The sequence below is a fragment of the Lissotriton vulgaris genome, chromosome 9 (genome assembly GCF_964263255.1).
Source record: "Lissotriton vulgaris chromosome 9, aLisVul1.2, whole genome shotgun sequence".
Taxonomy (NCBI): Eukaryota; Metazoa; Chordata; class Amphibia; order Caudata; family Salamandridae; genus Lissotriton; species Lissotriton vulgaris.
The window spans coordinates 936,971,757-936,987,183 of record NC_141697.1 but is presented as its reverse complement, the minus strand read 5'-3'; the positions used below and the strand labels follow the sequence as shown (position 1 = coordinate 936,987,183).

Here is a 15,427-nt window from a genome sequence, read left to right as displayed (position 1 = left end):
TGCTCTTCCAACCAGACAGTAGATCTGTAAAGAATAAAACAGAAGATAAAAGTGTACTATCCTGTATACCAATGGTGTGAACATCCTGAGGAATGCTTAAACCCGAAACGCGTTGGTGACAATAACGATCTATAACCAGTGTTGTTTTTTATGTAATAAGCGCAGACAAGATGTGTGACATTCACAAATTGATTGAATGACATTGAATATTATCTATATACATTGAAAACAACTGTGATCATCTATTTGTCTGAATTTAAGCTCTTGGTGCCTTGTAGGAAGACCACACCTCACTGTTATCTCCGTGGTAATATGTATATAGTAAAAGATTTGTGATGGAATTTTTTTTTAAGCAAATGATCATTGATTACAGGTATGTATGTGTTTTTTACAATATTTGATATCGGTCATAATAAGTAAAATGAAAAGGAAATAAAAAGATATATTTTTGCAAGTATAGTAGTGTTAAGTTAATTATTATCTAGGATTTTATGCTATGGCTGCTGCACAACAGAGTATCTAGCACTATGCTCAGTGCAAGACTGTTTTCCAAATAAGTAGTTTTCCCTGTCAGGGTATATTCCTTTCCACAGGGGCCCCGTGTGCTTTTCCAAAGTAGGCTCTGCGCCTCTGGACATGGCTGGAACACCAGGGCATCACCCTGGTGGTTCAACACCTGGCAGGTTCCCTGAACGCCAGGGCGGACAAACTCAGCCGCAGGCGCATGATGGATCACGAATGGCGTCTGCACTCGGACGTGGCGCAAGGTCTCTTTCAGCAGTGGGGAGAGCCTTGGTTAGATCTGTTCGCCACCGAAGAGAACGCGCAATGTCATCAGTTCTGCAAGTTGGAATTTCCAAGGTGGCACTCGCTCGGAGACTCTTTTTGTCGCAAGTGGAGCTGCGTTCTGTTGTGCGCCTTTCCGCCTATACCACTTCTGCCTAGAGTCCTGAAGAAGATCAGGCAAGACCGGGCCCAAGTCATCCTTGTGGCTCCGAACTGGGCATGAAGATACTGGTATCCCGAGCTACTCAGCATGTCATTCGATCCCCCGTTTTGTCTGACTCTTCAGGAGGGCCTTCTGTCGCAGCAGCAGGGGACGGTCCTCCACCATGTCCAGTCTCCACCTCCATGCATGGAGATTGAGCGGCGACAGTTGAGGCCATTTGACTTGCCTCCTGAAGTCTGTGATGTTATTCTGGCGCCAGGCGTCCCTCCACAAAAACGGTATACGCCTACAGGTGGAACAAATTTGTGGCATGGTGCACAGCGAAGGCTGTGGATCCATTCTCTTCCCCCCTTTCAGAGGTTCTCCTCTTCCTTCTGTCTCCTGCCCAGCAGGGCTCTGCTCTGGGCTCTATCAAGGGCTACCTCTCGGCCATTTCAGCCTTCGTAAGGCTTACTGATCAACCTTCTCTTTTCAAGTCCCCTGTTGTCAATAGATTCTTGAAAGGCATCACACACATGTTCCCTCCTGTTCCCTTTGTGATGCCTCAGTGAGACTTGAACCTTGCTCTGACTTTTCTGATGTGCGCTCCCTTTCAGCCACTTCATAACTGTCCTCTTCGTCTTCTAACTCTTAAAACTGCATTCCTGGTTGCCATCACCTCTGCCAGGAGAGTGAGTGAGCTCCAGGCTCTATCTTCAAAACCTCCTTTCCTCTCTGTCCATCCGGACAAGGTTGTTCTGAAGACTCGTCCTTCTTTCCTTCCCAAGGTAGTCACAGCCATTCACATCGGGCAGTCCATCACCTTGCGCACCTTCTTTCCGCCTCCGCATCCCTCAAAGTAGGAAGAGAGGCTCCACCTTCTGGACCCAAAACGTGCGCCCTCCTTCTATCTAGATTGCACACCCCATTTCCGGGTGGACTACCAGCTCTTTGTTGGTTACGTGGGCGCTAAGAAGGGACGGGCGGTGCACAAGCGGACCATCTCTCGGTGGGTTGTCCTGTGCTTCAAGGTTTGCTACTCTTTGGTGAAAAGGGAGCCTCCTGTTGGGCAGCGCGTCCATTCCACTCGGGCCACGGCGGCTTCTACTGCCCTGGGTCGGGGAGTCCCTTTGCAGGACATCTGTCAGGCAGCTACGTGGCCTCGCTGCACACATTTGCTAGGCACTACTGCCTGGACAGCCAAGTCCGGAGAGATGGCTTTTTCGGCTGCTCTGTTCTCCAGGACTTTCTGGTGTGATCTTGGTTCGCAGACCCTCCTCCGGGGTTGGTATTGCTGGGGTATCTATTCTAAGGTAAGGAATCTAACACTAACGTGTTTCTTTCAGATGTATAAGTTACTTACCTTCAGTAACGATGTATGTATGTACAGGCATTTATATAGCGCACTACTTACCCGAAGGGTCCCAAGGCGCTTCGACCGCTGCGAAACCCTTCCTGGCTTCCCTGAGAGATGGTCCCTTAATGGGTATCTCCAGGGTGAGACCAGGCATCCCCGGCGGTCTGGTGGGGCCGTTAGTGAAGATGAGGCAAGCTAATGCCCAGAGTTGCCGAGTGTGATCGCTGATCAAAGTGGGCACCGAGGCGAGAGAATTATCGAGTCCACTGACCCTGGTCCAGAAACCTGCCGCGCCGGGAATCTAACCCTGGTCCCGGGCCGTCCTCTGCTCTCGGGTCTGCCGCCTCTAACCAGTGAGCCACACTACTTCACTATATATCTGTAGGAAACATTAGTTAGTGTTAGATTCCTTACCGCCCCACCCATCCTCCCCGTTCTGTGAACTGAAATCTAGGGTTAAGGACATCCCTTTCAGGGCCCTAGTTTCATGGCACCAGTGTTGGTTTACATCATGGCTCTGCATTACTGGCGCGGAAAGCTATGTACAGAACTGACGTCAGCGCACGAGGGCGGCGTCTAAGTACTCCGACTACGTCACCCCGGCGATCACGACGCCGATGACGGACGCGGTGCCGCAGACGACGCCTAGCTACACGCATGGGTACTGCTGATAAACTTTCCGGATCCAGTCTGACGCCTGGGGATATTCTAAGGTAAGGAATCTAACACTAACTAATGTTTCTTACAGATATATCGTTACCGAAGGTAAGTAACTTGTGCCTTACTTCTACAATACATATGATAGACCATAGAGTGTTCACTTGCCACTCCATACCAGTGCTTGTTTAAGGGCGGTGCGGCCACACTGGGCGCTGACCTGGGTGGGGAAGGAGGAGGTGCTGACCTCAGGTGGGGGCGCTGTGTTTCGCAATAACTTATGATTAAAAAGCAGCTAATGCAGAGTTTGTTGTGCGTCCAGATTTCAGGCAGCAATAAAAATTTAAAGATAACTCTTATGATTAATGTTCCTGCTAGAGGAAGGGATTGGAGTTTTGATTCACCATAAAGTAGCACAGAGGGTTCATATGCCTGCTGCAAAGAATAGGGCTATATTTAAAGTGGATAGCCAAGTGGATTAGAAAACTCAGCCTTTACCAGCGCTTTAAAACAAATTAAATGTATGCAAGAGAGGGGCTATGGAGAGATGAGAGGCCCTTTTGCCGAGTGGCAGGCAGTGAGAAAATCTGACTAGGGAATTGTGGGGAAGGCGCTGAAAAAGATTCTCACACCAGGCACCACTTGTGCTAAAGCCGGCCCTGCTCAATACTTACTCTAACCCGCTGTGTGGAAAGCAGTCTAACAAGGAATCTGTGCCCATGCGATTGCCTTCTAAGTGTGGAGCAGTAAAAGCTACCAACAGATGCGTATAGGGCAAGTAACCTTTTTATTTATTCTTCAATGCAGTCTGATCCTGCACAGCTTAGGGAATGTATGTTTTAATAACTATATGTTTAACACTTCCTCTGTGTACCTTTTCTTTCCGTAGGTAAAAGCACCGGTCTTGTTAATGCTGGGGGAGGAAGACCGACGAGTGCCTAATAAACAGGGCATTGAATTTTACAGAGCTTTGAAGGCCAGGGGTGTGACCGTACGGTAAGCGTTATTCTCCTCAATTTTCCCTCCATTACATTTTTTTATTATTATTCTTTTACCTGAAAATGCTTTTAGTTTAGTCTTATTGTTTAAGGTCCTTATGATGCATAAGTTTATTCAAAACTTCATGAATGAAAAAATGTAAACCACTGATAAAATACCTCCTTCATGTAATAGTATGAAACATGCAGATTTCACAGAAAATAATTCTGGTAAGCCATGATGAAATAAAATAGTGGACCATGCATTGACTTCATTATTCTGCTTTACTGGTCACCAATGGTCACAGAGCTTAAATTTTATGGGGTTTGGAAAGGGTGCAGTGAGGATATGGTCACATGTCCTTGCCAGAATAGCAGAGGCTAAAGGGTCCTCTTCACATTTTTATGTTTTTTCATATCCCAAATAGGTCAACTTTCCTTTTGGATGACCACTACCAAAAGCTATACTGGCATAAAGCAAGATTGTGTGAGAAAGTAAACCGAGAATAAAGAAACTAATTAACTTTTTGAATTACTTGCCTATACATAGAAAACTTCTTTTTGTATTTGTTTTTTACCTTAAAATGTGCATTGGTTTTAGTCCACCTTATGGATAATCTTACGGGTTGATTTGGTCAGTATCAGAGGACCACTTCCAATGCAAGCCAGTAATAGTCACTTTCAGAGATGTTAAGGCAGTACGCGAGCTAGTAGAAGGTGAATCTGGTGATGTACAATTCAGGCCAGTAAACAAATCATAAATGTAAGGATGTGAGTGAGTGCATGTTTTGTGTCACCTCTCTAATAAAGCCTGGGCATCTTTGTAGCTATTGTTTTACTACAGAGCTTGGAGGATAAGCAGAATGTGAGAATTCAGTTTTTTTACAACTCCTTCGGTAAACACTAACTGCCAAGTACTAGACAGTTGAAAACAGAAGTGTCATAATTATGTTCAGTATTTGACACTTTGCAGGTGAAGCTCACTTTTTTTCTTCCCATTCTATGTGGCAACTAAGTTAGGGGATTTTTGGAAACTTTACTCGATCACCACATGACATATAAGACAACTGTAACTCTTAAGACAATAGGTAACAGGTTCTGAATTTGGTCTTTCTTTTATAAATTTGCACTGGGTCCTTTTGATCCAAGAAGATGGCTGGTCATATTTCATGCAGTATTACATTGGAGCACTGAACGCATCTGCTCACCGGTCTGCATGAGAGCTGAGCACATGCAGGCACCCTGGGTGTAAGGAGCAGTAGCGATGTAGGGTACTATTGGCTACTGCACTGGAAGGCAACTGCTAGAGGGGATCATAGTGGGCTTTCAAAAGACTGTCCAGAGCAGCATGATCTTCTAGTGCATGAACCTAATTTGCTGTGGTTGAAGGCTGTCCTTCAGGGACAGCTGGTGTTAAGGTGCGTTGCCCTACCACCAATGGCAAGGAGGAGAGACAAATGTAGATTTTCATCAGCCTTGATGGACAGAAAATCTGGATTTTATTAAAGACACAGAGGCTAATATTATGCAATCCTCTTTATTGCGCCACCCACAGCAGCATCTTCAAAGAACATAGAACATAACAAAAGTTCTTTAGGACATTAACTAAGAGCCAGAACCTCCTTGACTCTTCCTTCTTTTTGTGCTGCAGAAAATAATCAAAGTCTTTGAGTCCAAATTAAAAACAGTAAACAAATAATCCGAAAAAGCATAAACTCCTTCTTCCTTGTTCATTGCTGTCCACGAGCTGAAAAAGAACAAACAACTGTTACCAACAAGGGTAGGGAGTTGAGGAATAATATTAGCCTCCGTGTCTTTAATAAAATCCAGATTTTCTGTCCATCAAGGCTGATGAAAATCTACATTTTAAGGCAAGACCGGTGGCTAATATTATGCAAGTTCAAAGCCCCTCTATCAACAACAAACTTGCATTACTCACAGGCTTAAAATAAAACTTCCTGAAAACAGAATCATTCGACCAATCTGCACACCTCAAAATATCATGCAAAGCGCCTCAAACCATAAATGCCTTTGATGCCGAAGCACCTCTCACAGAATGTGCACCAAATCTACTCACATCAACACCAGCATTCTTCATCACTTCCTTCACCCATCTTGCTAAAGTAGGGTTTGAAACAGATTTGTGAGGTTTCCTATATGAAATTAACAACTGATTCTCATTTGTAGGACGAATACCTACAGTCCTCATCTCATATTCCTTTAAACAACGCGCAACACACAACCGCTCATGTTCATCAAAATAAGGATAAAAAATGCTATCTGAATTAGTCTTAGTTCTTCTACACAGATAAAAACAAACACCTTCAGGATTAAAAATCCTTGCCCCGACATCCAAAACTCTAACATCAGCTACACTCCTAAAAGACAATAAGCACAGTAACATAGTCAGATTTCCACTCAAAACTCTCAAATCTAAAGCACTGTTCCTTCCCAAAATCTCTAAGTACTCAAGAACCCTTGAAACATCCTACACTGAAGAATATCTCTCCACAGGCGGTCTTAAAACTCTCACACTCTTCATCATTCTTTTTACTAGATGATTTTGTCCAACAGAAATACCATCAATCAATTCATGACCAGCTGCAATAGCTGATCTGTGCAAATTAATAGTTCTATATGCTAACCCTGAACTAAACAAAGATGTCAAATAATTTACCATATAAACTACATCCACTGAAACTGGATCATAATCCCTCCCCCCACACCAGCGTAACCATTTCTGCAATGCCAATCCATACATCTTCCTAGTTTCCCGAGCCCAGGATTCTCTAATAAGTTGAGAAGCCTCATTCGAAAGTCCTGGCATTTCTCTGACTCTACTGAAATTCTCCATGCCATCAGACTCAACTGACCTGAAGTTACCAACTCGTGGAACTCTCCTAAAGCTCCGCTCAGAATGCTCGGAAAATTTGGAAGAAGGATTGGACAATCTACCGACATTTCTAAGAAGATGGGATACCAAACTTGAGATTTCCATATTGGAGTTATAAGCACCACTGTCTCCTTCCACCTGCGCACCATCAAAGTTACCCTGGTTATCAACACAAAAGGAGGAAAAGCATATGGACGAAGACCCCTCCAATCCTGCCTGAAAGCATCTATCCCAGTCGATTCTGGATCTGGACGCCAACTGAAAAACTTCACCAACTGGGTGTTCCATCTGTTTGCAAACAGATCCACATGGCAAGGACCCCAAATCTTCATTAACCTCCAAAACACTGACCTCCCTAACATCCAATCGCTGGAATCTGTTTGATTTCTCGAATACCGATCCGCTTGCACATTTTTCTGACCTGGCAAATACTCCGCCTGAACCGAAATGTTCTGGTCCAGACAATAATTCCCAAAAACTCTTGCCAAATCCGCTATGTCCCTGGATTTCGGACTCCCCAACTTGTTCACATATCTCACTGCAGACGCATGGTTCATCCTTAGCAAAACTGAACATTTGACCTTGTTCTTTGTAAAACTCTTGATTGCAAATGAACCCACCAACAGTTCCAAACTATTTATGTGCATATGACTCTCCTATACAGTCCACATACCTCCTGTCGAACTTACACCAGAACGTGCCCCCCAACCAGTTAAACTTGCATCCGACTCTACTATCAATTCCGGATTCACTACGAAAATTGCTTTCCCATTCCGTGCCTCCATATTCTTCAGCCACCAGTTTAGCTCTGATCTTGTCTCTCCAGAAAGAGTAATTTCCTGAGAATATTTCATACCATGCCTTAAATGACTGCCCTTCAATCTCTGAAGAGCACGATAGTTCAAAGGTCCTGGAAAAATAGCTTGTATCGTTGAAGTAAAAGACCTACAATCCTCGCCAACGTCCTCAAAGATATAACATTTATGGACAATACCCTTCGAATTTCCTTCCTTATTTTCTTCATCTTGTCTAAAGGTAACCTCAACTGACCCCGAATAGTGTCTATCATGAAACCTAAAAACTGAGTTTCCTGACTTGGGAGTTCAACATGACTTTTCTCTGTTTACAATAAATCCTAGATTTTCCAAAAGAATCACAGTAAACTTTGTGTATTCTTCCACTCTCCTCTTCTGATCCATAATCAATATGTCGTCTAAATAAATTATCACACAAATTCCTCTTTCTCTCAAGAATGCAACAACTGGACGAATTATCTTTGTAAAACACCAAGGGGCCGACGAAAGACCGAATGGGAGACAAGCCATCTTCCATAACTTTCCTCCCCATCTGAACCTCAGAAATATTTGATGCTCTAACCATATCAGAATTGTGAGATATGCGTCCTTCAAATCCAATCGAGTCATCCAATCTCCTGTCTGAAGAATATCTCTCAACATATGTAAACCCTCCATCTTGAAATGATGGTACTCTACCCAATTGTTCAGACTCTTCAAATTTATTACCAGTCTCATTCCCTTTCCTTTCTTTTCTACTAAGAAAATGTTGCTTATAAACCCCGCACACGTTTCCAATTCCTCTACAATCGCCCCTTTCAATAACAACACCTTTACTTCTTTTTCCACCAATTCTGACAGCTCTGAGCTGAACTTGATCATTGGAGGACAGTGAAACTGTATTGGCTCTTCTATGAAGTCAATTCGATAACCCAAAACCGTCTGCAACACCCAAGGATCCCTTGTTAACACACACCAATTCTTATAAAATTGGGCAAATCTGCCGCCCAATTTTACATGGATAACAATAGGGTCTTGTCTTACCTGACCTTCTCGGTCTTCTATTTCCCCTATAACTTCCTCTCTCCTTCTGAGGATAGAATCCTCCAGATTGATATCCAGTCTGTTGCTGATAGTTATAGTTGAAATTCCTGAATCCTCTTGCAAACGAGGCCCTTGCGATTCCTTGCCCACAGCCGGGAAAAAGACCTCTACTTCTCCCGGCCCTTCCGAAAACCCGACGGTCAAAAACTTTCTTAACATCTCTTTGAGATTTCTCCAAAGAACTGAAAGCACCCACATATTTGCTCATCTCTTTAAAAGCTTCTCCAAAAAGCATTCCATTTGCATCAGATCCACTCTCATTGTTGGCCAATTCCACCAACTTAGGATCCATTTTTAAGAGAATGCACTACCTTCTTTCAACTGAAATGGCGGTGTTTGCGTTCCCCAACAAACACACCGCTCTCTGAATCCACCCTCTAAGTTCATCTATGTCCAGACTTTTCTTATCAATATAGGCCTCCTCAGCTTTATCAAAAAATGTTGTTAATTGTCCTGTTAGATCAAGCAACCTGTCCTGACACATCTTTAACCCTTTATCCAATCCCTTCTTTGTATCCTTACCACCTATTGCCACAAATGCAATAATTTTGTCATCAAGCTCAGGTGTCAAAGCAATCTTATTTGCTAAACTTGGTCTCGAACACTCACAACGGAGTCTCAACCTCACGTCCTTTGGAATTTGCTTTCTGAGCCACATCTGGGCATTCTCTGCAACATGCGGAGCCGGGCTCCATTCAGGTGATAACGGTTTCTTAATCATCATAGGATCAAACATAGACTCCCCTAAAGGATCTATGACTCCAGCACTCTCTTCTGGTTTCTCATTCATCTTGTTCTCAATGTTTTTAATCTTATCTACAATTTCAACATCTGAGTCAAAATCTGTAGAACAACTTAACTCTATTTCCGCACTACCCGAAGACTCATCACATAACCCAGTAGTATGCCTTCTACTACCAGGACCTCTTTCTAGGTCACCATGTGTGTCCACAACACCTGCTTGTTTTGTACGTTTTCGCAAAAAACCTGAGTCTGGGCATGCAGCTTTAGCTTTTTTACTTTTCAAACCATCTGAATCCACATTCTTTCTCTTCCTATTCACTTTTCCACCTTTCTTTTCCAACACAGGTGCTTCACCAGCTGACCAAAAATGTTCCTCCTGTGTTAAACCACTACTTTTCTTAAATTCTTCAAATTTTTTATCCATTCTTAAATCAGTAGCAAACTTGGAAAACATAAGAGTAATTCTCTCCTCCACATTTAGACTTCCCTGTGTAACAGCATTTCCTTCTGACATTTTTTTAATTCCTTAATATAAATACTTCCTTACTAACTATTCTATACCACTTAATAAACTCTGAAACGTAATAATTACAAACTAACATCCAAAAAATAATATTTGAACCTAAAAACTTTGCTTCCACTAAAAAACTATTCTTTTGAACTGCAAAGTCCTAAATATTTAAGCGCTCTTAAATGCGCTCTTTAAATCACTGTTCCAATCGCAATAAAATCAACTTCCCAGCACTCCAAACTCCTCCGACTCTCTCCGTATAAAATTCTCGTCAGTTTGCTAGAAGCAAACGTCACTACGAGTGCACGCGCGAGACGTCGAACTCTGAGCATACGTCAACACGCACACACCCTGGAGATCCTCTCAAGGCTTTGTCGAAAGAATGGAACCCCCTTACGTAGAAACACAACGGTAAGCTACTGTTACTGCTGATTTCATTCGAACTGTTTTAAACCGTTGATATTCATAATTAAGCCTTTAAACTTCATCCTACTGTTTTTTTTCATTCCAAATAAACCTATACTTAATATACGCACAATCTCCTTTACGAATCTTCTACCTACTTTAAACAATCTTCTACGCACGATAAAATCGAAATCCAAAAAACGAAATTTAAAACTCCTTTCCTCCTTCAAAAGATCGAATCTAAATACCACTTGATCTCCACAACTCACCAATGATATATTCCTTAATCTGTGCTCCTCACATATCACTGTTCCTCTTATTTCTGTTATTCATTGACTTCTTTAAAATACCTATAAACTCTGACATTCTTTACGATTTTTATGCGCACAAAAGAATTATCTCATTCAATTTGAACTTCCATCCCGGATTTCACTTACACACCACGCTGCTTCACCAAGTCGCCCTAAATTAAAAGCAAAGGTTAACTGATTTAAAATAAAATTGTCAAGTTAATAAAAACAATCTCTCTTTTCAAAATCCTAAATTAAAATCATAAACCTATGTTAACATTCCTGTTATCTTCTTCTTAACACCATACAAACAAACTCCTACAAACTGTCATTTTAAGAGAACTTTAAAACGTGACTAATCTTATGGGCAGCAACAAAAACGAAGGAAGAGTAGAGGTTCTGGCTCTTTGTTAATGCTCTAAAGAACTTTTGTTGTAAATGTAAATTTAAATGTGGGATTATTGTAAAGCGCCCTGTTACTCTAGCGAGGGTCCTGGCGCTGTAGACCGCTGGGGAACCCGTCCTGGTTTTCCCTGTGAGATGGTCCCTTTCTGGGTATCTCCAGGGTGAAACCAGGCATCTCCGGCATCTGTGGGGGGGCCGTTGTAGAGATGAGGCAAGCTTAATGCCCAGAGTTGCCGAGTGTGTTCCCTGGTTAGAGTTGGCACTGAGGCGAGAATTATCGAGTCCGTTGACCCTGGTCCAAGACCCTGCCGTGTCGGGAATTGAACCCTGGTCCCGGGCCGTTCTCTGCTTACAGGTCTGCTGACTCTAACCAGTGAGCCACACCACTCCACTTGTTGTGTTCTATGTTCTTTGAAGATGCTGCTGTGGGTGGTGCAATAAAGAGGATTGTATAATATTAGCCTCAGGTCTTGCCATAAAATTCAAGCAACTCGTGGTAAATAAAACAGCTTTATTTTTTCTTTTCTTTTTTTTAAATTGCTTTCCTTTGGTGAGGGATTGGTGCTAGAACTGGAGAGCCCTGAGCATGTGTGGAGCGAGGAAAGCTTCACCCTGCAGGCACAAGCCAGGGCAGTGGCATCACAGTGGTGGTCGTAAAAATGTTTAGCAGTGCTTAATGTGTTTGCATTTGGGCATTTATAGCTCTGTCCCAAGATGGAGTCAGCAGAACTCCATTCAAGAAATGGGCTGGGGTGGGGCAGGCCAATGAGGACAGTGAAGGAGTGGGTGGTAACCAGCAAAGAGTGGACTGCGCCGCTTCCACTTTTACCCACTGCTGGTTTGCTTTTCAAAGCTAATGGGAAGGCTGAAGGAGTAGTCCCCAATCTTGTAAGCCTGGCTTTCAGTTTCATTAGTTGGAGAAGTGATCGAAAGCACGTTGTGAAGAGTAAGAACTCATTGTCTTCATCAGCTCAGCCGAACCATTTGTGAGTATTTCTATTTAAGTTAACTTTCCTTGAAAAATGGAAAAGGCTTGCATTTTTTCTGGTGGTTTTAGTATATGCTCCAAAGCCTGCTTGCTATCATAAAATGAGGCCTTGCCATTGCCTGTCATGCTGCTGGTTGCTGTGTTCCTTAAGGAAAGGGTTTTTAGGTCTCGCCTACGCAGCGCGCATGCGATGCATAGGAGACCTTTAGCCGATGTTCAGCTCTTTTTCGAAGCACATACTCGTGTTTGGGGCGCAGGGGCGCACCACAAGCATGAGTGTGTGCTTCAAAAAAGAGCAGGCTGCTCTCCCCAGCGCGCGCGTCTCTCTCCTCGCTCACTTATTGCAACACCTCTCTTTCATGGCCCACTCCCCCTGCAATTTACCACTGGAGCATTCTCATGTAGAGAAAGATAGTTGCAAGCCTCGCAATTCAACTGAAGCAACGTTTCTTGTTATCTGCAGACTTTAGGTCCACCAGAGAGGCAGACAATACGTTTTACTACATTTCAATGAGTTAACAAGGCAGCGTGCTTCTATATGTTTGGTGAAAGGGCTATAAGTACTTCTCTCACAGACATGGCAGGGCTTCAAAATAAAAGAATTCATGGTGAGTGTGTTAATTCATCGATCAAAAAAGACCAAACCTGGGCATTTGGTATATATTCCATTGGTAGAGCTGCATTTTCAAGAAAATCTGAGACTGGGTCGGGATGGTGAGAGTCGGGACTCCTGGGTAACAGGACCCTCTAGAAAAGACACCCACATCCTTTGGTTGCTAAATGGCCATCCGTACCACTTTTTTTCCTACTAGTGGAGTAAACACCGCTTGACAATATTTTGCTGTTCCAGATGCAGACTCTAGGAAAGAACGTGAGTCCATGATGATAACATCTTAATAACTTCCAAGTCACATCTCAATGAATGCATGTAATGTTAATGATTTTCGCATAACTGTTCTAACAAGCTACAATAAAACTAGTAAGTGTATTCTTATTTTGTAAATTCTGTCATAAATATGAGGTGACTTGTATAGCTTGTCTTCTCTTATTCAAAATACATAATTTTAAATAAGAAAAAAAAACAACCATGCGGTCTTATTCTATGAAACCAGCCAAAGAGACCTTTTCTTTATAAATTATCTAAGTATTGCAAACATTTCATTAAGGTGATGAAAGTGCTTGGATCCTTGGTTTTCTTCTCTACAGTTAATTTGCTATTTGCTGAGCCAGAGAAAAATGTATATTTTAACACCTTGGCTGCTTGAGATATTTGCCTGCTGTGCTGGACCATAATAGAAATGGGTGTGGTCATGACGAGCTAAGCTCGTCCTGAGCAGACGAGCACTGTGCGAGCTCGTCATGAGCATAGAAGGGGTTAACATCTATACACAATACCTTTTGCGCTACAGAGGTATAAGGCCTATAAACAGCAAAAGGAGGACAGGTTTGTGATCACTACCAGGAGGCAACCAATAAAAACAGAACAATCTTACTTTCAATCTCGGGATCCATTTTACGTTTTAGTGCTTGTAACCATAAAATTAGGTTGATTATTGTTTCCAGCAGAAAATGAGAGAATACTGAGTCCAACCGTGAGAAGCCAAGTTGTGCTTAGGTCATGAACCAGAGAAATGCCCATGTGGTTAATGCTCCCTTCCCACGTCACAGAGTTGGTTTAAATGACGCAGCAGGAATGAAGACAAATGTTTTCACTCCACCGTTCTATTTCTTGTTTTGTCTTATAGGTCTGGAACTTACACACTAGAATAGTCAAAATAATATGCCAGGGACAGGTTGTGGAACTGGGAATGATTGGCTAATATTTGTGGATTCATTTAGGATCCAAGTTCTCGCACACATTTTCAAAAGGAACAACAATTAAAAAAAAATTTAATCGTTTAAATGCCTGTATGGGAGGACATGACCACACTCTTGAGATGAATAGGCTTTCAATTGAACATCTTAAAACCCTACATGTAATAGAAGGATACCACAGTGTAGCTTCTTTTGACTATGTAAATTCCCTGAAGTCGTGGTCATCACCCTCAGAGTAGTGCTGTGTTATTTAAATAAAAAAGAAGTCCTATCCCAACTAGTGCTCTAAACCAAGTAGAAAGACATAGACCCTCTCCTCTGCGTCTACAGCAGAAGTATCATCAATTGTACCCGAATCCAGTTCCATGCCACAGTTTGAGGCTATGCAAATAGAAAATGTAGGAGTCTTTTAGATCTACATTTGCTATTAAAAAAGCACAGTGTAATTAAGGCCTTCATGGACTATCATTTGGTAGCGATGGTGTAAGTCATATACATAAGAGAGATTAGTTTTTATGTGAAAATATAGGAAACTACGCTCGAGGCATATGAGCTGCAGATCTCACAGTGAGCATTAGATCGCCACCTGGTGTTGGGCTCGGATGATTGCATGTTGTTGTCTTCTTGGAAGAAGTCTTTGTAGTCATGAGATGGGTGACTCCTCCCTTCGACGATAGTGCGCATGGTCATCGACTCCATCCTTAGATTGTTTTTTTTCCGCCACGGTGTTCGGATGTAACTTTTCCGCTCTGGTTCGAAATGTACTTTTCCAGTAGTTCGACGCTTAAAAACTTTACCAAACAACTTTCTATATCAATAACTATCGACTCAACATCATTCCATCGATTCCGGACATTCACGCGGGCCATTGGGCCTATCCACGCCGTGAGGCCTACAACTCGTGGATATCTTCGAGGGTCCGTGCGTCCCAGAGGAAGATTCCGATGATCTCCAAATCGTATCTGAGGCAGACGACTCCGATGACTCCATACCTTCGGGTCGACGCGTGAGTACTACTGCCCCTGCCCCAGCACCTACACCTAAATCGAAGGCAAAGGTCAAAACTCCGCCTTCAGGGCCCAGTCGCGACCGAAACACTGCTTCGAAAGTCCCGCCATCAAGCCCGGCTCCAAAGAAAATATTAAAGCCTTCCGGTAGCTCGGGATCGAGCAAACCGCACGTGCCGATACCACCAACTCCCTCGGCACCAAAACCGAAAGAAGTCCCGGTTCCGAAACACACTCTGAAACCGTCAACTCCTAGAGACAAGACGGCTCCGATAACAATGAAGCCTGTTTCCGACGCTTCCAAGCCGACCAAAACAGCTTCCAGCCCAAAATCTTCGGTGCCGAAACCCACAAAGCCTGCTTGCGATGCTTTGAAGCCCACGAAACAGGCCTCAACTCCAAAGACAATATCTTTGGTGCCGAAAACTACGCCAATGGACTCTATACCAGCTCCTAAGGCTAAAGACAAGCTACAACCATGCCGGGAACTGAAAAAATCGGCGCCGAAAGAGGTTCCTCAAGAAGTGGAGCTTTTAAGCCTGATCCTTTGTA

The 15,427-nt window shown here is 43.1% G+C and overlaps 1 protein-coding gene and 1 pseudogene across 4 annotated transcripts in view; one reads left to right on the top strand and one right to left on the bottom strand.

Annotated features, from left to right (window-relative positions):
* The window catches only part of LOC147692563 (acylamino-acid-releasing enzyme-like), a 526,970-nt gene that overhangs the window by 485,811 nt on the left and 25,732 nt on the right, over window positions 1–15,427 (top strand). For all 3 annotated transcript variants that reach the window (XM_086938783.1, XM_086938782.1, XM_086938784.1), the window contains exon 22: window positions 3,832–3,938. In XM_086938783.1, coding sequence (XP_086794909.1) covers window positions 3,832–3,938 — 107 coding nt within the window. The remainder of the gene's footprint in view (window positions 1–3,831; window positions 3,939–15,427) is intronic.
* LOC147692564 (uncharacterized) lies at window positions 8,915–10,052 on the bottom strand (annotated as a pseudogene). The gene has a single exon (XR_015299832.1). The product of XR_015299832.1 is annotated as an uncharacterized LOC147692564 (transcript).